At 57.8% G+C, this 23,353-nt stretch overlaps 2 protein-coding genes across 11 annotated transcripts in view; one reads left to right on the top strand and one right to left on the bottom strand.

The window, feature by feature from the left end:
* Nucleotides 1-23,353, top strand: part of SUMF1 (sulfatase modifying factor 1) — a 100,210-nt gene that overhangs the window by 10,138 nt on the left and 66,719 nt on the right. For 2 of the 10 annotated variants that reach the window (XR_013996804.1, XM_081106278.1), the window contains exons 6-8: nt 687-853; nt 2,099-2,212; nt 2,940-2,999. Coding sequence is in view for 9 of the 10 variants with exons in the window: in XM_081106278.1 (XP_080962404.1) it covers nt 687-853; nt 2,099-2,212; nt 2,940-2,998 (340 nt within the window). In the remaining variant the exon portion in view is untranslated. Of the gene's footprint in view, nt 1-686; nt 854-2,098; nt 2,213-2,939; nt 3,000-6,168; nt 7,234-23,353 lie in introns of those variants that run through there. The other 8 variants (XM_081106281.1, XM_081106282.1, XM_081106280.1 and 5 more) reach the window with 7 other exon arrangements.
* LOC308529964 (histone-lysine N-methyltransferase SETMAR) lies at nt 16,452-20,322 on the bottom strand (the record flags this gene model as incomplete). The annotated part of the gene is made up of 2 exons (XM_081106370.1): nt 16,452-18,163; nt 20,209-20,322. 2 exons carry the CDS (start codon nt 20,320-20,322, stop codon nt 17,360-17,362), a joined length of 918 nt encoding a protein of 305 aa, XP_080962496.1. The 3' UTR covers nt 16,452-17,359.

Here is a 23,353-nt window from a genome sequence, read left to right as displayed (position 1 = left end):
TTAGGCGACCCCTGTGAAAGGGTCGTTGACCCCCAAAGGGGTCGTGACCCACAGGTTGAGAACTGCTGCTCTAAAACGTGCGGCCATGGTGCGGGCCCTGCCCTGTGGGCCCAGCCCGCTCGCCTCCCAGCTTCCGCCAGTCCCCGTAGTCCCGCGACTGCTTCCAGGGAGCACCCAGGGAGACGGGTGGGACCTGGACGCGAACTAGCCGTGTGGGAGTTACAAAGCCCTGAGTAGACGCTTTGCTTATTTTTACACATTTAGGATTTAAGATCACATAGCTCACTCAGAGCACACGAGCGGTGTTCCCTTCCACTGCATCCCTGCTGGCGACTTCAGTGCAGAATCCCGTGCCCATGGCCGGGCTGAGGCCTGTGTGGCACCTGATGCCCGGGGCCGGGCTGAGGCCTGTGTGGTACCTGATGCCCATGGCCGGGCTGAGGCCTGTGGGCAGCTGATGCCCGTGGCCGGGCTGAGGCCTGTGTGGCACCTGATGCCCGTGGCCAGGCTGAGGCCTGTGGGCAGCTGATGCCCGTGGCTGGGCTGAGGCCTGTGGGCTGGCTGACACCCGTGGGCCGGGCTGACACCCGTAGGCCGGGCTGACACCCGTGGGCCGGGCTGACACCCGTGGGCCGGGCTGACACCCGTGGCCGGGCTGATGGCTGACACCTGCGTCTCTCCCGCAGACTCTTCCCCTGGGGCAACAAACTGCAGCCGCGGGGCCAGCACTACGCCAACCTCTGGCAGGGCGAGTTCCCTGTGACCGACACCGGCGAGGACGGCTTCCGCGGCACCGCGCCCGTGAGTAGCGAGGCTGCGGACGAGGCGGCGGCCCCGGGGACCGAGACGAGGGGTGGGTGACCGCCTCGCTCCCCTGCCCCACGCGCTGCCCCACGCGCTGCCCCACGCGCTGCCCCACGCGCTGCCCCACGCGCTGCCCCACGCGCTGCCCCACGCGCTGCCCCACGCGCTGCCCCACGTCCAGCCCCACGCGCTGCCCCACGCGCTGCCCCACGCGCTGCCCCACGCGCTGCCCCACGTCCAGCCCCACGCGCTGCCCCACGCGCTGCCCCACGCGCTGCCCCACGTCCAGCCCCACGCGCTGCCCCACGCGCTGCCCCACGCGCTGCCCCACGTCCAGCCCCACGCGCTGCCCCACGCGCTGCCCCACGCGCTGCCCCACGTCCAGCCCCACGCGCTGCCCCACGCGCTGCCCCACGCGCTGCCCCACGCGCTGCCCCACGCGCTGCCCCACGTCCAGCCCTGTGCACACAGCGGACGCTAGTGACCGACCAGGCAGTGTTTCCTTTCCGATTCCGGGGTAGGTGCTGTAGAAACTGTGAGAGAGGAGTATAAGGGGGGAAATTCAAAGGGGAATTCTGCCCTGGGCCCTGTTAGCATGCGGTGCATCCGCCCACTCTGCTCTCGACGCTGAGGACGGGGTCAGTGGTGCTGGCTGCGGGGACAGAGCTGGCGTGGGGACTCAGTGCTGAGACACTGTGGCCCGCACAGCTCGGCTGAGGACAGCTCACATTGGGTCCAGCGTGGGCTCCGCTCCCCGTCAGACACAGACCCGACTTCTGGCCAGTGCTGGTCTCTCATGACGAGTAGCTGTGCTGGCTTCCGTCCGTGTGACGTGTGCAGACTCCCCTTGGGCTTCGGAATTCCCCTGGAGAGCCACGCCGGAAAGCGGCTCCTACTTCCTTGTATTTTCATTTGTGCACTGGCCACATGGTATTGGGACTGCTGGGGGGAAATTAGTGTTCAGACTTGGAAGTTACAGCTCCTGGTGTGTTTCTGTGCAGAGGTTTCTTTGTTTTTTTGTTTTGTTGTTTTTTTAATAGATTTCAGAGAGGAAAGGAGAGGGAGAGAGGGATGGAAAGGAACATCAATGATGAGAGAGAATCATTGATTAGCTGTCTCCTACACGCCCCCCACTGGGGATGGAGCCTGCAACCCCAGCATGCGCCCCCTTGATTGGAATCGAACCTGGGACCCTTCAGTCCACAGGCCGACGCTCTATCCACTGAGCCACACCAGCCAGGGTGACACACAGGTTTCTGAGTGAGATGAGGAGCATGACTGCATGTCTCTTTAGGTCGATGCCTTTCCTCCCAACGGCTACGGCTTGTACAACATCGTGGGGAATGCATGGGAGTGGACGGCGGACTGGTGGGCCGTGCGCCATTCTGCCGAGGAGGCGCTCAACCCAGTGAGTATAGCCCGCAGGCCCCACGCGGGGCTCGCTTCCGTAGTTTGGGGGTGGGGGGGAGGTTCTGGTGCTCTCGCGTTAGTCTAGGGCTTCCCCAGGGGGACGCTCAGTCCGTCTCTGATCTCACCTGGCAGCATGTATGCCCGGGAGCGTCGATCTAGAAACCAGGAGGTCAAAGTTAGGGCACTTGCCCGGGTGGCAGCCAGTCAATGAGTCTCTCTTATCATTGATGTTTCTATCTCTATCTCTCTCCCTTCCTTTCTGAAATCGATAAAAATATATTTAAAAAAAATACATAGATAAAGAAATAAATAAAATAAAAAGCAAATTCCTTCCTTCAGTCAGCAAAGGGTTTATTAGAGTCCCACAGTAGGATGTGAAGACGTAATTCAGAGAGGCCGGCGGCTGGTGGAGCAGGCCAGTGAGGGTGCGGGTAACTGCAGATCAGGGGGAGCAGGGTCACGGGGTGATGTCGGGGTGACACCGGGCGCCGCTGCAGTGTCCCGGTCATCGAGGCGACAAGTGCTGTGGGTTGAGAGGTGGGGCTGGGCCTTAGAGCAGATGGGAATTGGAGGGGGCTTGGGGAGTACAGGGGTGCAGGCGCAAGGCCCTGGAGGAAGTGCACGTGGGGTATAGGTCACCCCGAGGGAGCTGGTGGGACTGAACGGACTCCGTCCGAGGCGAGAGGAGCTGCGCTCTGGACTTAGGAGCTCTCCTCCCTCCGCAGAAGGGCCCCCCCTCCGGGAAGGACCGGGTGAAGAAAGGCGGCTCCTACATGTGCCATAAGGTGAGTCCGAGCCCTGTGGGGTGTCCGGTGGCGGGTGCACACATCCATTGTAAGCTCAGCCCCTGACATGCCCCTGCTCCTGCTAATGCAGACCCGACCCCATGGAAGCCAGAGCAGAGTCCTAATCCCCTCGGGCTTGGGCGCGGGCGCGGGGAGACATGGCACCGGCAGCAGAGGCTGTGAACGGCCTGCTGTCAGCCAGGTCCCCTGTGTGGCATCTGGACCTTTGAGGGACCTGTGGCCCGTGAACCGGGGGGTGGGGGGTGTCCTCTTCCAGCGGGAGAGCCTGAGCACGCCCCGGTTGAGTCGGGACGCATGTGCGTGCCTGCGTTCTCGGTGGAGACGAGGTCAGAGGTGGGCGGGTGGACTGTGGGAGCACCCGGTGCTCTGGGTGTGGAGTGGGCTCGGAGCTGAGCGGGCCTCAGGGCGGGGCTGCCGTGGGCTGAGACTCCGGTCGGAGCTGGTGCTCGGTCCGGCGGAGGACCGGGGTGTTCTGAGTAACCATTTTAAGGACTTTGACATCGAAACTAAGATGTGGACTCTGGAATCAGGTCTGGGTTGAAGTCCTCTAACTGCTCCTTGCTCGTCTGTGCCCTTGGGACCTAGCCTTTCTAAGCCTCACTTTAAACATTTGTAAAATGCGCGTCACAGTTGCACCTACTGTAAGGTCCTCACGAGGCATGAATGGACCCGCACATGTGAGCACGTGGCTCAGGGCCTCGCTCACGGTCACGACTCAGTAAGAGCTGCTGCCGCCAACCCATCATCCTCGCCGTCCCCTCTGCTGTCATTAGGCTGTTTCCCCTTCCTCTGAATGCGGGTCCCACTACCGAATCCCTGGCTGGTAAGGCAGAGCCCTGGAAACGGCTTAGCACAGGTGGGAGCCGGGAAAAGGAAGGAGTCGTGTGGTTCATTGTGAATGGTGGCACCCTGCTGAGCCGGGCCGGCCTTGGCCGGGGCCGGGCCGTGTGCGTGGCTCAGTGAGCGCTGCTGCTGACTCCCAGCTTCCATCGGAGAAGGGGGCACAGAGAGAACGGGCACCTGGCATCCAGAGGAGCCCAGGGTGCATGGAAAAGGCTGTCACCTGCCACCACCCCTTCCCAGCCAGGGGCCTGGGCGCACTCAGCATCCCCGTGCCTCAGTTTCCCTTCAGGTGTGCAAGTCAGACCCTCGCAACAGCGGCCCCTGGTGCTCGGAGGGTGCAGTGAGTTAGCCGCGTGACATTCTCAGGACAGTTCCCAGAGGGAGTGGTCCAGAGCCCGTCATGATGAACGTGGTAGATTCATCCCGTGGGACCGGCTGGGCCTGGCCCCAGCGTGGAGGCAGCCCTCCGCCCGCCCGACACCAGGCTCTCACGCAGGCACTACTGTCCGTGGCCAGAGCGACGCGGGGAGCCCCAGACCTGGCTGCTGTGGTTTCCTGCGATGGTTTTATGTACAGTGACCCACAGTTACCCTGAAGCTTCCTTTAGCCCTGAGAGTCCTCCTCTCGCCGAAGCCACGCTGCCGCCCGCTTGGCTTCAGGGCCCAACGGGAGCAGGTCCGGGTCTTCAGTGGATTGTTCCCGAGCCTGGGCCCTTCTTAGCAGGACACGGAGCTCAGTCTCACAGGAGTCAGCCCCTCCGAGGAGACGGCGAGCACGGTCCCTCCACTCCCTCTCCCTGCTCTTAATTAGTAAAATGACCCATATTCCAGCCCCGCAGAGCGCTCACATTAATAACCATTTCTGGCGCTGAAAGTAGGCTTGGGGGAGAAGAGCCGCGAGGACGTTCGAAACCAGGCCATTTCCTCCCCAGTTCCCGCTCCTCGGAGCGAAACGCCCTGCGTGTGAGTGTTTCCTGAGCGAGCGCGCTTACCGCCGTGTCTCCTGCGAGGGCCTGACCCCAGCTCATCGCAGGGACTCGGACCGGGCTCCGTCTGCGCATTGTTTAGTTCATGGGAGGTTTTCTTTTTCTTTTTTTAAAATATGTTTTTATTGATTTCAGCGAAGTTATTGGGGCTGCGGTGACCTAAAAAAGGACCAGCCCTTAGGTTTGTCCCTAATTTTAAGCTTGTTTGTTATACAAACAAGACATTTTCATTGCATTAAAATTAGAAAGCAAATAATCAACATAAAAGTGCAAATAACATCATTCTGCTTCCTGAAGAAAACGACTGATCCCTATTCTACCCAGTTTTTTGGTGACTTTTATTTGTTTCTTCCCCACGTGGAGTTATTCTGTGTCCCGGGCTTCAAACACGTGGCAGTAAACCTCCTGCCCTGGACATCGCCGTCTCCACCGTCTCAGGTCTCAGCCTCCGAGCTGGACGGCCCACCCTACCCACACCCGGTGCCGGAGCTCCTGCACCCTCTGTCCTGCCCGCCATCCATCCTACCCACATCCGATACCCGGAACTCCCGCACCCGCCGTCCTGCCCGCCACCCATCCTACCCACATCCGGTGCCCAGAGCTCCCGTACCCTCTGTCCTGCCCGCCACCCATCCTACCCACATCCGGTACCGGAGTTCCCGCACCCGCTGTCCTGCCTGCCACCCATCCTACCCACACCCGGTACCGGAGCTCCCGCACCCGCTGTCCTGCACGACACCCATCCTACCCACACCCGGTGCCCAGAGCTCCCGCACCCGCCGTCCTGCCCGCTGGCTGTGACGGGCCCCTCCTGACCGTCCCGGGCTGAGACGTGCTTTACGGCCAGACCGCACGTTCCTGTCTTCAGAGCACGTCGGGGTTTTCCCACCTCTGGTCCCGTTCGCACACGCCCAGACCCTTGACTACCCTCTGTCACTGTTTCCAGCAAAGCTTGCCCTCTGAGCTCGTCCACACGGCTCAGCCTGGGAAACAGACTCCCACCCAAGGGGGCTGAGGTCACTGTGGGCGTGGGAGCCCCAGGCCTTTTCTCGCCTTCTCCTCGGGTGAGATCCCACCACACGCAGTGCTGTGTCCTGACGTTCTCATTTAACACTCGGTCACGACACTGCCCTGGGTCGTTAACTGTCACATAAAGACACGGTGTGTAGTGGCTGCCCGCCAGTCTGAGATGGTAACCATTGCTTGTCAATTGATGTTTTACTGTTTTGAGTGGCGCTCACACCGACATCTTATTGCTCAAACTCCCTCCTGCAGCCCTACAGCTACAGGTCCCTGTGCTCCCCTCTCTCCTCCCTGCAGCCCTACAGCTACAGGTCCCTGTGCTCCCCTCTCTCCTCCCTGCAGTCCTACTGCTACAGGTACCGCTGTGCGGCCCGAAGCCAGAACACCCCCGACAGCTCCGCCTCCAACCTGGGATTCCGCTGCGCCGCCGACCGCCTGCCCATCACCAGCTGAGCCCAAGCAGAGCCGCCCCAGCCCAGGAGAAGGCCTGTCCCACCCACGCTCAGCCTCCCTGGGCAGGACGGGCCACCCGTGTACAGACACCCGGGGCGGGGCGGACCCGCCATCTGCCAAAGGAACCACTTGTGAGACCAAATCACTGACCTGCACCAGCACGTGACTGTCGTGCTGCGATCGGGACCATTGCCATGTTTCCCTTTGGGGGACTTTTAAAGAGGAGGGGGTGGAGGGAGCCCGGAGCGAGGCTTCGGGGGGCTGTGCTCTCCGCATGCGCTGTCTGGGGTTAGACCCCAGGTCCACGGTGACCGTCGGCCAGGGAGGGGGAGCTGGGGCCTCTGCGGCTCCCGGTTCTACATGTCAGAGTGTGTAGTGATTGCACAGGGGCGTCTGTGGCAGGGCATTTCTCAGCTCTTCCCCACGGGTGACCTTGCGTAATTCTAATCATGTAAAGTCAGTCTCTTCGGGTTCTTCTGGGGAAGGTGGGCGTGGCCCCGAGTCTTACAGTCACTTGCACTTTGTTTGTCAAGGACAAGGGTGTCGTTCACGCTGTTACGATGACTCCCATGCGCTGTGACCGTGGGCTTAAGGTCAGCTTTCTGAACACACGGGAAGTCCGTGGGCGACTCTACTGAGCTTTATCTTTAACGTTAAGTGCCTTTGGTTCAGGGGGGCAGTCACAGCCCCAGCCCCCCTCCCCAAAGCCTTCTGTGGGTGTGGGTGTGGGTGTGTGCCAAACGAAGAAGCCTGCTGAACCCAGGCGCAGGAGCGGCGGCGCGAGAGCAGGGGCTGCGTCCTGGGCCCCGAGTGTGTGAGGGAAGCAGGCCCTCTGGCTGTGGGGTCGATGCCTGAACTCGCGCCACGTGGAATAAACTGTCTGCCGAGTCTGCCTTCATGCTCACGGCTCCTTTCTGTTCCCTCGTGTTTTCTTGTAAAGAAATGACGGGTTGGGATGGGTTTGTTTGCGAGGAAACTTCCCTGTCTCTCAGCTACGCCACGAATGGCGTGTGGGCCGCCGTGGGGATTGTTACTCCTCAGAGCAGGGCGGTCCCGCCGGGGCCCCCGGGACCCAGGAGGGAGGCACATCCGGGGCTGCCTGGGCTGGTGGCCCTGGGCACCTTCACGCTTGTAGCGACGCCTCCACACAGGGCCCCTCGTCAGGACCCACCCGATCCCACAAAGACCCGCAGGTGGTCCTACCCGGCATTGGAGAGGAACGGCTCCTCTTCCTTTCAGTTGTTCAGAAAGTCAGGGAAGGCTCAGCCAGCACTGCGTCGCTACTTTTTTTTTTAATGTACTTTTATTGATGTCAGAGAGGAAGGGAGAGGGAGAGAGAGAGAAACATCAATGATGAGAGAGAATCATGGATCGGCTGCCTCCTGCACACCCCACACTGGGGATGGAGCCTGCAACCCAGGCCTGTGCCCTGACTGGGAATCGAACCGTGACGACCTGGTTCATGGGTCAGTGCTCAGCCACTGCACCACACCAGCCCGGGCACGATCGCTACCCTGTGTCCAGCCTCCTCCACCCGCTGCCAGCCGCTGGGCCACATTTACTGAGCTGTCAGTCTGTGGGTACAATGTTTCCCGACAAACTTTCACCAAATGATGATTCCTTCCAAGCAAAACAAACACAGCATTTGCTTAATTGAAAACTAATGCGGGGAGTAAGGTGGTTACTCTCCAAGCCTCCACTTGCCAAGTACAGTTCTGACGGGTTCCGTCCCACCTGCTTATGTTTTTGCCTGGTTATATTTCTGCTGCGTCTATTTTGGGTCCCTCTCCTGTCTCTATAGCATAAATATTTTGGGGGGTGTTTTGGCATAGTCTTTAGAATCGCATTTTTAGCTGCAGCAGCATGTTAGAAAGATCCTAGCAAGCCCTTCACCGAAGAACCACGTGTCCAGGCTCCTGCCTACAGAGTGCAACGGCTGCAGACCGCCGACCCCACGCACCGCGGGGCCTGCGCATGACGGTGAGCAGACAAGACGCAGTTCGCAAACCTCAGCTTTGATGTCACATGGACATTCCAGAAAACCCCGCCTTCTGCAGGTTGCACGTAAACAACAGGACGTAGGGACACACAGGGCTGGGCAGACACTCAGACTTTAAGGAACTTGGGAGCTGGAGCAGGAAGGAAAAGCAGACCATCCTCGTAAGCCTGTAGCTCACTCACATTTCCCACAGCATCGTAGCCAGCGACCAGCCCGGGGGCCTGGCCAGCCTCACGCCCTGGCCCTTCCTTCTCCCAATGCAAGTCTTTTTGTTGTTAGTTCTCACCTGAGAATATTTTTTCCATTGATTTTATTTTTTATTTTTAAATATATTTTTATTGATTTCAGAAAGGAAGGGAGAGAAATAGAAGCATCAGTGATAAAAGAGAATCATTGATTGGCTGCCTCCTGCACGCCCCCACTAGGGACCAAGCCCGCAACCCCAGAATGTGCCCTGACCGGGAATCATACTGTGAATTCCTGGTTCATAGGTCAATGCTCACCCACTGAGCCACGCCAGCTGGGCTCCATTGGCCTTTTTTGGAGAGAGGAAGGGAGGGAGAAAAATGTGAGACACATTGGTTGGTTGCTTCCCCTATGCACCCAGCCCAGGGTGGGGGAGCAAGCCCACAACCCTTGACCAGGAATCCAACCTTGACCCTTCAGTACACAGGCCAGCACTAACATCGAGCTCACCAGCCAGGGCAAGATGTAAGTCTTAAAGGCATTCGCCTTTCACGGAGACCCCTGGCACCGGAAGTGAGAAGCTGGTTGGCTGCAGACTTCTTCATCAAGCAGCTTTTAAGAGGGGAGGGCGGGGTCTGCGGCTTGTTTTGTCAGGGGTTCTAGTGGGTCCCCGCTTCTAACCCCAGTTCCTGCCCCGGGGAAGCATTTTGCGAGCCCTGTGCGCTGAGGGAAGGTGGCCTTTGCCGCTTCAAATGCTTACGACCCAATCCCACGGGAATGATTAACCCGAGAGGCCGCCGAGCGGGCAGCAGGCCGGCACCTTCCTTCCGCTCGCTCTCCTGGTGAGGCCATTAGAGCCTGAGTCGCATTAGTTTTGAGATTCAGCCAGACCATGACCGCCAGGCGGAGGCTCCTGCCTGACCCGGCCTGTGCAGGGCTGGACCGTCCGGGATGGGCAGCGGGAAGAACTGTCCTCTGCCAGGTCGGGGGGCTGCGCTGCCTGGGCCTGGGCCACGCCTGGCAAACTCCCTGTTTTCCTGCGGAGGAAATGGAAGACCGATCCGCAACCAGCAACGTTCCCAACAGGTCCCTTGGCCCCTCCTTGTGGGGAAACCTGAGCAGCTCCGGCTGGGGGTGGGGGTGGGGGGGCGCGAAACGCCAAGGACCAGGGAGGAGAGAGCAGCGTCCTGGTCAGGTGGCGCCGATAAGAGGGTCACCTGAGCTTCGTGCTTGTGAGGAGGGGCCCTCGGGGTTGCTGTTTTGAAGTGGCAGGTGGGTTGACCCTTTAGACAGAGGGGTGCGGACACCAGGTGGGCATCCCCCCACCCCCTCCCCAAAGCTGTGAGCACTGAGTCTGTGCTGACGTCCAGCTCCTGGAGGGCTCGGCCTGCGCAGTGCGGCCACCCGAGGGCCCCGTCTGCAGAGTGGCAGGCGGCACCGGCCTCCCAGGGCAGCTGGGTGCCCACCTGCCCAGAGCCATCCTCAGCCCCCCACTGACCCTGCTCCAGGGGAACCAGGTGTGGTTTCCCCCAGCCCAGTGCCTGGGAGGCGGCTGGGGCGGTCGCCCTCTGCTGGCCAGTTCCTGTTCCTGCAGAAGGCAGAGCCGTCCCTGCCCCCCAGCCAGTGCCCACCAGGAGCCCGTTTCAGTCAGAGCCAGGCCTGGGCTCCCTCGGCCGGGATGGAGCGGAGCTGGACTGGGAATCGGGACGGGCCCTGCCGCTGGTGTGTGTGGCTGCCGTTTTCACGAACCCGGGAGGCTCCGGGGCCCTCTGTGCAGACAGGTTGCAGGAGTGAGCGCCCCAGAGACACCTGAAGAGACAGACAGGCAGAAAGGCTTTGTGAAGGGGCGTGGAGGCCCGGCCCCTTTCCCCTGGCTGCCTGCTGGGGGCGCCCACACCCTCCCGGAGGGCAGGGCCGGGCTCCAGGGCTCCGGCTGTGGGGAGGTGAGACCCGGATGCCCGACCATCAGAGCTGGAGAAGTGCACTTTGTTTTCTTGTGAGGGAAACTGAGGCACGGGGAGGCCTGTGTTGTGTGGACCTCGCACTGCCCACAGGTGACGTGCAGCCCTGGTCATGCCACACACAGTCCAAGCTGTCGTCTCTCCTGCAACACCCTCCCTGGCCTGATCTGACCTCGGTCTCCGGCGTCCTGTCCCAGGCTGGTGAAGCGGGCAGTGCCCACGGCGCAGTGAGTGAACGGTGAATGAATGAATGAATGAGTGCACGAACCCATAACTGCAGAGGCCACCAGGGTCTCCTGTGAGGGACATCGTGGGAGGGGCAAGGGCCGGGCTGGGTCCTCCTGCCGCCCTGGGCGCACCTGATCTCGGGGCCTCGTCCCAGCCCTTTCCTTCCTTGTGATTCATCCAGGTGTTTTTAATTAACATATTTTTATTTATTTCAGAGAGGAAGGGAGACAGAGAGAGAGAGAGAGAGAGAGAGAGAGAGAGAGAGAGAGATCAATGATGAGAGTGAATCATCAATTCGCTGCCTCCTGCACATCCCACCCTGGGGATCAAGCCAGCAACCCAGGCCTGTGCCTTGACTGGGAATGAAACCGTGACCTCCTGGTTCCTAGGTTGACACTCAACCACTGAGCCACACAGGCCAAGCTAATGCGGTTTTAAGTAAAAAATAAAAATGTACATCATTGGTATTCTGAATACATACTAATAAAATTGATACTAATAAAATAATACAAATTTTGAATTTTCTTCATCATTATATTGTGTGACACCAGTTTTAAATGCAAAGCTCACATGAGGCCTCACCAAGATCCCAGAATGTGTGATCTGTAGTTTGCACATGCAAATGCATTCTGTTCTCACCAGAACAATGAAAAGACTGAGAGATAGTAAAACAGTTGTAATTGTGGTAAAATACAAGTAACAAAATTTACAGTGAAACCATTTCTAAGGGTGCAGTTCATTTGCACAAAAGTTCAAATTGTTGTGCAATCATCACCATCTTCCACTTCCAGAACCTTCTCGTCTTCCCAAACGGAAACCGTCCCAGGAACACCACCCCTCCCCCTCCCGCAGCCCCTGGCTCCCAGCATTCTCTGCCTTGACCTCTCCAGGCGCCTCAGCACAGGGAACCCGCAGTCTGTGTCCGTCTGTGACTGGCTTCTCCCACTGAGCACATCTCCAGGCTCCTCCAGGTTGTGGCACGTTCAGGATGTCCCTCGTTTTCAAGGCTGAGTAACATTCCTTCCTACAGCTGGACCGCTACTGGCCCCTGTTCACCCCCCATCGCCCATGGACGCCGGCGTGCCCCCACCTCCGGGCCCCCGTTTACCCCCCATCGTCCATGGGCGTCGGCGTGCCCCCACCTCCGGGACCCTGTTCACCCCCCATCGCCCATGGACGCCGGCGTGCCCCCACCTCTGGGACCCTGTTCACCCCCCATCGCCCATGGACGTCGGCGTGCCCCCACCTCCGGGCCCCTGTTTACCCCCCATCGTCCATGGGCGCCGGCGTGCCCCCACCTCCGGGCCCCTGTTTACCCACCATCGCCCATGGACGCCGGCGTGCCCCCACCTCCGGGCCCCTGTTTACCCACCATCGTCCATGGGCGCCGGCGTGCCCCCACCTCCGGGCCCCTGTTCACCCCCCATCGCCCATGGGCGCCGGCGTGCCCCCACCTCCGGGCCCCTGTTTACCCACCATCGTCCATGGGCGTCGGCGTGCCCCCACCTCCGGGCCCCTGTTCACCCCCCATCGCCCATGGACGCCGGCGTGCCCCCACCTCCGGGCCCCTGTTTACCCCCCATCGCCCATGGGCGCCGGCGTGCCCCCACCCCTGGGCAGGTGCGAATAGTGCTGCTGTGAACACAGGTGTGCGGGGAACTGAGGTTCCGCTTTCGGTCCTGTTGAGTAGAAACCCGGAAGGGAGATTGCTGAGCACAGAGACAGGCAGAGGTGGAGAGAATCAGAAAGAGAGGGCGGGGAGGAGGGAGGGAGAGAGAGAGAGAGAGAGAGAGAGAGAGAAAGAAACAGACAAAACAGATGGATAGATGGAGAGAGATGGAGAGACAGACAGACGGTTGCACTGAGCCAGCGTGACTTTCTCCAAATCCCATTAGGTAGCCTGGCTGGAAGGTGCTGGGATTTCCAGCCCCGTCACTCCCTCGATAAACTATATAAAGGACTCCCCTGGCCCCCGGGGGGTGGGGGGCAGGGTTCCCAACTGGAATATATCATGTGATGGCAAGTCCTTTGGCCCAAGGAAAATAGCGGGGAGAAGCCGTGGAGTGTGAACGTCTCCTGGTTGAGGTTGGTTTGGGCGGCTTCCAGGGGAATGTAAGTTGCTCTGGCTCAAGAGATGCGCTCAGGCCTCTGCACGGGTGTGCACGCATGGTGTGAACCTGTGTACACATGTGGTGTGAATGTGTGCACGTGTGTGCACATGTGTGAAACGTGTGCATACGTGGTGTGAACGTGCGTGCACGTTGCTGTTTGTGGCTCAGAGTGAAGGACGGGTTCTGACTCCACTGCCCTCACCAACATGGGCGCTGACATTCCGTTTCTGTAGCAGCGCCTTCCGCCTCTGCGCTGATGCCCTCATCTGCACATCCCCCCCGCCCCCCCGGGGAGCTGTGACAGTTCAAGAGGGAGAAACGGCGGCTCGGAGGTCACTCCAGGGCACAGGCTGGGCCCCGTGGCCAGGACGTGCACAGCCTCTAGGGTCCGCGCCCTCCGCTCTTGCCTCCACATACGGCAGGGACACCTTGCCAGGCGCTCGGCTCAGAACTTGGGGTCCCCGCGCGAGCAGAAAGGAGGGTTCACGAGCTACAACTTAGCCCCTGGGCCCGCTGCCTCCTGGGCCTCCTTTGCTCCGCTGCCTGGCCAGGAAGAGGCCGGCCAAGCTGCCCGAGAGGAGGCGGAGGGGGCGTGAGGAGGGAGGAGCCTGCGGGCGTGTATTTTTGGATTGCTTCTCCGGACTCTCCCCCTCCCCCTCCCCCTCCCCCTCCCCTCCCCTCCCCCTCCCCCTCCGCCTCCGCCTCCGCCTCCTCCCCCCCTCCTCCTCCCCCCCTCCTCCTCCCCCCCTCCTCCTCCCCCCTCCTCCTCCCCCTCCTCCTCCACCATGGCAACAAGGTGGCAGCCGAGGGAGCCGCCTGTGAGCTGGGCTGAGTTGAGGGGGAGGTGGTCTGTGGGTGGGGACCTTGGCTCCCCGTCTGAGCCTCAGCTTTGGCATCTAGAACATGGGCACGGCAACCCAGCTGGGGGCTCCTGTCAGCCCCGGGGCTCCAGAGCCAGGCCCAGGCTGGACTCATGGGGTGGGGGGGGGGGGGCGGGGGGGGTGCCTGCCTCATCCTGCAGCTGGGGGCTGGGCAAGGCGGGGGGAGTCCCTGAGCCACGTGGCCTGCGCTTCCCACCAAGCAGCCAGCCCGGTGCGCCCACTGCACTGCCACTGCCCTGGAGCCCCCCGGGGAGCGGAGACAGAGGCACAGACGGCACAGACAGGGGATGGGTCTCCCTGTGAGCCCCGCAGCGAGAGGTCTAGGGGGTCCCCCTGCTGGGGCCCAGGGCTCAGCTGTTCCCAGAACCCGGTCAAAGCCCCCAAAGAAGGGGCAGGGAGGGTGTGTTTCTCGGGGCTGCTGCTCCCGTGGCTACAGACTGGCCTACGCGACAGGAAGGAGGCTCTCCCCGTTCTGGGGCCAGAATCTGCAATCAGGGTTTAGGCTGTGCTCCCTCTGAGGGAGGGTCCTCCTGCCTCTGCAGCTTCTGGGGGCTCCTGGCTGTATCCCTGCAACCTCAGCCTCCATCCTCACGTGACCACCCGCGTGGTTCACACGCCCCCACCCCTTGCTCACGTGACCACTTCTGAGTGATCACGTGGCCCTGCCCCCTTGTGAGAGGGTGAACTTGAAATGCAGGCGGACAGGGCCGGGGTCCAGGGGGGAAACAAAGGCAGAGGCAGCCATGGCAGGGTGAGCAGCCTAGTCACAGGAACCGACCGAGCAGAAATAGTAAAATGTTTCTGGGCTCAAAGCCGGAGGCCCGGAACCGAGGGAGGGCCTGTGGTCACCAGGGGCACGAACGTAGAAGCAGAGCGAGTTCAGGTCCGTGGCTGGGCGCGAACAGTGAGGGAGTCGATCAGGGGACACAGGCAGACACAGAGCAGGCTTGTAGCAAGTATACACCCTGGGCACGGGCCTCGGGGGGCAGCCCATGGTTGGGGCTCCCCTCCCCGCGAGGAGTCTGAACCTGCTCCTAATACATTTTCCACTTTCGCTTAGTACCAGTGGTTCTCAACCTTCTGGCCCTTTAAATACAGCTCCTCATGTTGTGACCCAACCATAAAATTATTTTCGTTGCTACTTCATCACTGTAATGTTGCTACTGTTATGAATCGTCATGTAAACATCTGAGATGCAGGATGGTCTTAGGCGACCCCTGTGAAAGGGTCGTTCGACCGCCAAAGGGGTCGCGAACCACAGGTTGCCAACAGCTGGTAAACGTTCTGGTCCAAGCAGCTCATTCTCGCTGTTGGGAGACACGAGGGGGCGGGGAGGAAACACCCGGGCTCACCATTGGGTGATCACTTGTTCACGTGCCCCCCCCCCCATCACAAGCCCACTCACGCATGCTCACGTGGCCCTGCCCCTTGTTCACGTGCCTAGTCTAGCGTGTTCACGTGACCACTCCCGTGACCTAGGCGAGTTACTGAACCTCCCTGCCCTCTAGGTTTTGAAAAGTGGCGAAACTTCTAGAAAAGGCAGAATGGAGGCAGGCGGGCTGAGCTAGCGGGTAGATGCTCTGCGTGTAACACGGACTCGCGGCGTGTCCCTGCGACTTGGAGGAGGGCAGGTGCCCTCGCTGTCCCGGGTGGTGGTGAGCTACCCACGGGCAGCTCGGTGGCAGCCTCCCCAAAGGCAGCCCTCACCCCGCCGAGGCCGCTCCGCTCTGCTCCGCGCGAGGACCAGGTCTGCAGGAAGAGGTGGGTTTTCGGGGGCGCGGCGGGAAGGCTGGGCACGCGGTCCGAGGAGAACGGAGGGCAGGGCCCTGCCCGCCCCTGGTGCCAGGCTCCGGCCGCGGAGAGGACGCAGCGGGGAGGGCGACCGCGGTCCCCGCGGAGAACGGACAGTGTCCTGTGGCCGCCTGGGGGGGGGGGGGGTGGCAAGCCGGAAGGGGTCCTCCCCGTGAGGCCAGGCCGGGTCTCGGGGACACTTGGCCGCAGGCCGCTCTGCTCCCTCGGCTGGGCACCGGCCTCCGGGCGAAGGCGGCGAGGGCCGCGCCCAGGTCAGCGTGGCTGGGCTCCGGGGTATGTGTAACGCTCACGTGGGAGGACGGACCGCGTGCCCTTCGGGAACCTCGTCTGTTACCGAAGCCTGTATTCCAGCCACCGCGGCTGGCAACTTTCTCTCCTTTTTCCCCTGAAATGGTTTTGCGTGTAATGTCCCCCTCTAGCGGCCAGATTGCTCTTCGCTGTTTTGCACCAGCGCTACCTGGAGCTGAGTTTTTGTAAAGGGTCCCGTGGGTGTGGGGAGGCTGGAGGGCGGGTAGAAAGGGGTTGCAAACCTTCCTTCCACAGGAAAAAACTGTCCTGTCCTGCGGTGTCTGTCAGCCTCAATCTCTAGATTTTTCAGGAGAAGGTGGAGATGGAGCATGAGCTTAATTTGTTAAATAATACTACAGCATTGGGCCTACATGTTTTAGCTTTCAAAATCTAACAAACCTCCATAAGTAAGATTTTTGCAACATCCTTGCTTTAACAAAGGAAGAGATGCTCTTCCACTAGAATTTTTTTTTAAGGATAGATTTTTAAGAAATTGCTTTTTAGAGAGAGAGGGAAATACCGATGTGAGGGCGCAGCATCCTCACCGCCCACCAGGGATGGAGCCCGCAACCCGGGCATGTGCCCTGACGGGGAATTGAACTGTGACCTCCTGGTTCATAGGTCGACCACTGAGCCACACCGGCCAGGGCAGCCCCTCCAGAAGTTTAAATGGAAACACACACCTCCCCTCCCCTGCGGTGGTGGCGACGGGCCTGTGCTGTTTCATGTTACCCACCCTGGACGAGTGAGGCTGTCTGGAGTGTTAAATGTTTACTCCAGAAGCTTCGGAGGGTAGCCACGTACACAGAGCAACCTCACAGCTGCTTTCCTTTCACGACTTCTGGTTGTGTCCACGGGAGTCGCTGTCCTGGCTGCAGTTTTCCCGATGGTGGGATGCTCGGGTTCGCAGGTGATAATGGCGCCGCTCTCCCCAATTCCTGTTTAGAAACAGGTGAGAGGTAGGACGCAGCCACCGTCAGCTGTATTCCACTCAGGTCGGCCGGCAAGCAGGGGTGCCGGCCCGGGGTTCCTGGTTCCTTGGGTCATTGATTTGGTGCTCGCGCTGGAAAACCAAAACGACACCGGGGGAGAGGCTACTGCTCACTCCAAAGCCAGAGGGCAGATCGGGGCACCCGGCGTGTCCTGCAGCGCCTGGCACCCAGCACTGTGCGTGGCTCCTTCCCAGCCAGGGTGATCCTGGGGTCCAGGGTGATCCTGGGGTCCAGCCGTCACGCACACGCCCCAGCCAGCGGAAGGAGCAGGGGATAAAGGAGGGAGGCCTCCTTTAAGGACTGGCCGCTTTTGCTTAGGCCTCGTTATCTAGAGCTAACGAGGAAAAGGGCCCAGTTTCTAGCTGGGCAGCCATGGGTCCCACTGAAAACAGAGAATGCCCTCACAGACGGGAGAAGGGGAACCGGTGAGCCTGCCACAGTCCCGAGTGAGACTCACCAGCCTGCCTCCCTGGGGCGGGCGCTGCTGGCCAGGATCCTGGAGGGCACCCAGCAAGGGCCACGCCACACGCTGGCCGCTCCTCGCTCTCCCACTGAGAGGCCCCGCGTGCCCCATCCCCTACACTTCCCCTTCCTGACCCGGGGCCGGCTTTTCGGGGGTGCGGTACAGGGACGCGTCATAGGGCAGGAAAGCGGCGCAGGACGCGGAGCCACAATAACAAGGTTTTCTCGGTTTCCCGCCACCCGGCCTGCCTTCGTCTCCCCCGCCCGAGCGGTTGAGAAACCTTCCCGAATAGTCATAAGAGAGTTCTTCTCCGGGCGGGATGTCTCTGGCTGCAAACAGCGCCAGCCTGGGCACCATGGAGTCCACGCGGACGGGCACCATGAGCAGGTTGGGCTCACAGGAGTGGTTCAGGAACCTCCCCACGTTCCCCACCCGCGCGGGGTCCACGAACGTCTCCATCACCCGCCCGCCGGCCACGTGCTCCCGGACGGCGATGATGTAGTTGGAGTCGTGTTCCGTTTGTCGCTGAATTCTCCTCTGTGCTTCGGAGAATCCCAGGACCTCGCCGGCGTACTCGCAGACGAACCGGCCTCTGGGGATGAACGCCAGGGTGCGCAGCCCCCAGCCCTTGCCGTCCGTCCTGAACACCTGCAGGGGGTGCTGCAGGCCCCGCTGGACCACGCGGTTCCCGCAGCGCCCCGGGCATGGGCACAGGGCGTTGCACTCGAAGACGGGCCAGGCGCACCTCGCTGCCGGCCCCAGGTCCCGGAGGCGCGCATCCGCATCGTAGTTCTCCTGGTGGCGGAGACAGGAGCAGGTGCCAGGCACGCAGGGGCGGGCGAGGCAGGCGCACCCGGGGAAGGTGATCTCCGAGGGGTCGGCGTCGGCTCCGGGCCCGGCCACGTGGTCAGGACTGTACTGCAAAACAGACGGCAGTCAGCAGCAGGTCACACCCGCCTACAGGCACAGGCAGCGTGGGCGAGCCACTTCTCATTCCTACACGTGTAAGTCGAACAAAGAAACTAACAAAACACAGCATGTTAAAGTATGTCTGAAACCATAGCGCTCCAATTTAAAAAATAATATTGGGGCCCCAGCCAGTTTGGCTCAATGGATAGAGCGTCAGCCCGCGACTGAAGGGTCCTGGGTTCGATTCTGTCAAGGGCACATGCCTTGGTTGCAGGTTCCCTGGCCTTGGTCGGGGTGCGTGCAGGAGGCAAACAATCGATGTGTCTCTCTCACATCGATGTTTTTCTGTCCTCCTTCTCCCTTCCACTCTCTCTAAAAATCAAGGTGCGTGACCTTGACCAGAATCGAACTCTTCAGTCCATGGGCTGATGCTCTATCCACTAAGCCAAACGAGCTAAGGTGAGAGGTCCAAGTGTGTTTTTTGTTTTTTGTTTTTTGGCAATAAACTCAAGGAGAAAATTTCTTATAAACCATGGTCACCGAAGAAGCCAAAATGGAGACGGGAGCCAGAATATTGAAGGGCAAACACCCTGGCTGCTCTCAGGTGCAATGTCTCCCTTCTCTGCACTAGGCCTGCTCAACAGCATGAAGCTGGGATCCCAGTGGCACAGACTAGGGCTCTCTCGTCGTACTGATGTGGTCCTGTCTCTTCAACACCTAGGTCTCAAGTTAAGGCGCAGTCCGGAGGTTTGGGGTGCGGCATGGCGAGGTCAGGCTCCTACCCGTAGCACCGGGCACGGAGCGGGTGCCTCGGAATATTTGATTGCTTGATGGCAGCTTTTAATAACTTCTGATCAGAGGGCTGGCTTTTCTGAGTCCCATTCTGTATCGAAACCTCGGAAAATGAAGTAGGACGCTGCACAATTTTCGGGCTTAAACCTCAGGCCTTGGTTCTGAATTCTAAGGAAGTGCCGTGAAAATCTTCATTCCTTTTTTGGTTGTTTCGAAACAGCAGCTACAAGAATCTTAATACTTGGCCTCTAGCACCATGAGTTTGTTTTCGCTTCTTTGGAAACTGTGAGCCAATAATTCTTTTCAAGGGCAAGTTGAGATCTTAAGGATGTTTCAGCCAGAAAAATAGCTAGATCCAACTCTTAGTCAAGAAAATCAATCAAAAAATTTTTTTCTACTTAGGTGTCAATATGCTTGTTTCCAATGGGAACACTGGAATGTTACTTTTTGCCTCTTCACCACAGTACCCCGAAACTTAACTAGACACAAAGTTATTTTTAACTTGAGTTTTCATGCCTTAACTCCTGTGTGTGCATATGCCGTGAAGGCAGCGCTTGGGGCCGTTTTGACCTTTTATGAGACTGCTTTTTGTGCTCCATGAATATTTGGGAGCAAACTAGTTGAAGGCACTTCTAGGCTTGTCATTTACATATTTCAAGCAGGTTTTATCTTCTTTAAGACTATAAACTCCTGGAGGAAGTGATCTTCGTTCTGTAGCTCGAACTCTACCCAGAGTTATACTATAGCCAGCCAGCTGGGACAAGGGGGACTGAGTCTGTCTCCTGATTTTCATTCATGCCCACCGACTACAGGTGTAAGGATCAATCACAGGCTCCCTTCCCCCCTCCCCGTTTATAGCAATCAAGTGCTTTCTAGCTCCTCTTGTCAACTCAAGGGCAGGAATGGTGTGTTGTCACCATTTTATCTTCTATGCCTAGAGACACTCAATTATTTGTTGAATAAAGCAAACACCTATCAGTGTTTTTGACCAGGCATTCCACAGTGTTTGGTTTTGAGGAAGCTTTAACTGCTAAGGTAGTTTGAGGAAACGTAACCATTCCTGCAGCACGAGAGTCATCCCCACAAGTAGGACCACATGGGGCTGCGCGCGCCATGGGTCTTTGTCTAGCCCCGCCCCCTACCTGTAGGGCGCAAGCCCCGCCCCAGTAGCTGCGCGCGCAGCGCCCCAGGCCGTCAAGCCCCGCCCCCCAGAGGAGGGCGTGGTCCCGGCGCGCGACTCTGAGACCAAGCCCCGCCCTTACCTGGAAAGGTCCTGGCCTCGCACCCGGCGGCCACACGCTCACAGGCACGTTCTCCAGGCCGCACGCGATGTCCAGGGGCTCCGTGGGGGCCTCCGGCTCTTCAGACGCTGCCATCACGCAAAGCTACTTCGCCGGGTCTCGAAGCGCCTGGGCCTAAATGAGCGCGAGCCTCGCAGAGCATGCTGGGGGTCGCGGTCCCGCAACCCCAATGCCTCATGGGAGATGTAGTGTTTCCCCCTCTCCTGCCACAAATGGCTTGTGAGGGCAAGGTCGCTCTCTGTTTTAAGCCAAATGCGTAACAAATGATACAAAACCATTAAGGTTAGTAAGTTTTATGATTTTTAAAAGCTGGTAATTTTTTTTAGCACTTTGCCTTTCTGATGTAGCTTCACTAAAGAATGCTTCCCAAAAATAATATGAAAAGAAATTTATATCAAAAGGTAGTAGAAATACAAAATTCCTACTCAGTGGAAAGGATAATGTAGTAATAAGAAATAATAGCCATATTGCACATGATATGTGCCTGATATTGTAAAAAGATAGCAAAATACAAAGTAAATTGGACAGGAAAAATGTCTTTTTAGTAGCTGAAATTTTACGTTGAAGTGTTTGACATGTGGACCATTTTACAATAACAAAAAAAGTAGCAATTGGTTAAAGTAATGTGGGAGTTGTATTTTACAAAATTATGATCCTGAATCCTTTACACTTTCCAGAAACAGTTTGTGTTCTTGTATTTAACTGCTTGCTACTAAATATATGTTTTCAGCAGAATAAAAAACTTGCGTCTGGTCCTATGTTTTTATCATTGCATTGTGGTTTAGTGAGATCCATAATTTTCCTTGTTCATATGAACACAGAAGCGTCGATTTAATCTCATTCAGAATATTGTTAGTGTAAGTGCTTTAGTTGTCAAGTAAATATTCAGGATTGATGGTCATAGAATAACTTCTAATGGTTTGTAATCAAAGGGGGATTGTTGGTAATAGGCGAAGAGATGACAGAAGAGAATTATGTATTTCCTTCACCTGAAATGCCACCAGCAAGGAAGTAATTCCACTCATCACATACATATGATCAAGTTTATTACCGAATACTGTTACCAAGGTGATGGGAACAGACTTGCTCTGTTTGCAACTCGACCTTGAAAGGCAGTCTTCCACACGTTGCCATTTCCACTTGGGAAAGAAGCATTGCATGTTACCTATAAGGCTACCTAGCACCTATGAACAGCACTTCATGATTTTTAAAAGGTACTAGATATTCCTTCTCCTCATTTATAATAAGGCGCATGGGCCAGCCTCTTCCACTTCAAATTTCGAAAGCAAAGGTGTGTATCCTTTGAAGTTTAGGACCACAAATGTCTTGTGCCAGAGAAATCTTGTTTCAGAAAATTTAAACCCCGGTCTGTGCCCGGCCGGTGTGGCTCAGTGGTTGAGCGTCAACCCTTGAACCAGGAGGTCACAGGTTTAATTCCCAGTCAGAGCACATGCGTGGGTTGCAGACTTGATGCCTCTGTAGGTGAGCGTTGAGGAGTAGCGTGGAGACCGCTGTCTTGCCCACATCAGCCTCCAAGGAGACCTTGGCCAGCGTCTGCCTGCAGCGCCTGACCTCCCATCCATAGAACTCCTCCCCTTGTGTAGGTTGCTTTCTCCCCAGAGATCTGTCAGAACCCCAGCCTTCCTGGTGGTGAAAAAAGTGGCAAACACACCTGTTCTATCATATTGCTTCCCTTCCTGATAAGGAGATGCCTGGGGCAGCCTGCACTTGGTGGAACAGGTGAGGAGGAGGGAAAGAAAATGCCACTGAATGTGCATTGAGCACCTCTGACATCCTCTAGCAATGTCCCCAAATCTCCATGCTAATGAGGATGTTCTGTCTCTAAGCTGTTCAGCATGCTGGCCACCAGCCACATGCGACTATTGATTCCTTGGAATATGGCTAGTATGACGGAGGAACTGACTTTAAAATGTTAATTTATTTAAATTTGATTTAAATCGCCATGTATCGTTAGTGGCTACTGTATTGGGCAGCACATTTTTAGACACTATACTGAACAGCACATCGATTTCTTATTTAATCTTTGCAACAACTCCTCCACGCACGCGCCGTTAGCCTGTTGCACAAGCTCTGGGAATGAGTGTGCAGGAATTCAGTGATTTTTTTCATGTGTCACACGTGTGTGAGGGGCAGAATGGGATTTGGGCCCGCGCTCAGCCACGTGCAGACACTGCCTTTCTCCCAGCTGCCAAGGAGGAAGTAAAGGGGCGCAAATTATGACGTTAAAAAAGACACCCAGGATTTCATCTTGTTTGAAAGTATAGTCACTTACGTAGTGAGGGGCATTACATAACTTGAGAGGTTTTTTTTTTTGTTGTTGTTGTTGTTTTTTAAATCTTTAACAGTCTGTGCCCTTGGGCTTTGAGAAAAACAATCGGGTTAATTAGTCCACTTCAAAAGAAATTTTTTTCCTTTTAAAAAAAAATTAGCGAAAGAGGTTACTGGATGAATATAAATTAGCAATATAAACAAAATCCTTTTCAAAAAAATTCTTTATTGTTGAAAGTATTACATGTGCCCTCCTTTCCCTCCATTGACCTCTCTTGAAAGGACAGACTGTGTCCCTGACCCCTCTTCCAAGAAAAAACCACAGAATGTGTCAGTTACCCAGCCCGCCCTTAAATCAGCCAATGGGAATGCAAGGGGAACTAACCCAAGGCCAAGAGTATGCTGACCACCCCCTGTCTTTGTGTAACCAGACCCTAGCCACACCCTGCCTTTGCATCATCAGCCCCTAGCCCTCACCCAACCAATTAGAATGCCCCCACCTCCCGACCCCAAGCCCTGTAAAATCTTTGTTCTCTTGGGACTCCTCGCATGCTGCCGCTGCGTCGGTAGGGGCAGAGAGACCGGGCTCGAGTTTGAATAAAGGCTCTTTGCTTTTGCATCGGACTCGGCTCCCTGGTGGTCTTTGGGGATCTTAAAATCTGGGCATAACACTCTCAGCCCGCCCCTGCCCCCCAGCCCAGGCCTTCACCCCCCCTATTTTCCGTGTCCATTGGTTATCTTGATCTCATTGCTGGGTATTGTCTCGTGGCCTGGAACAGTCTGTTAGGCTCCGGGGTCTCTCTGCCTTGTGACAATC

The sequence above is a fragment of the Myotis nattereri genome (genome assembly GCF_964212035.1).
Source record: "Myotis nattereri genome assembly, chromosome: 14".
In the NCBI taxonomy this organism is placed as follows: domain Eukaryota; kingdom Metazoa; phylum Chordata; class Mammalia; order Chiroptera; family Vespertilionidae; genus Myotis; species Myotis nattereri.
Note: the sequence above shows the minus strand (reverse complement) of the source record. Positions and strands in the feature narration are given on the sequence as shown.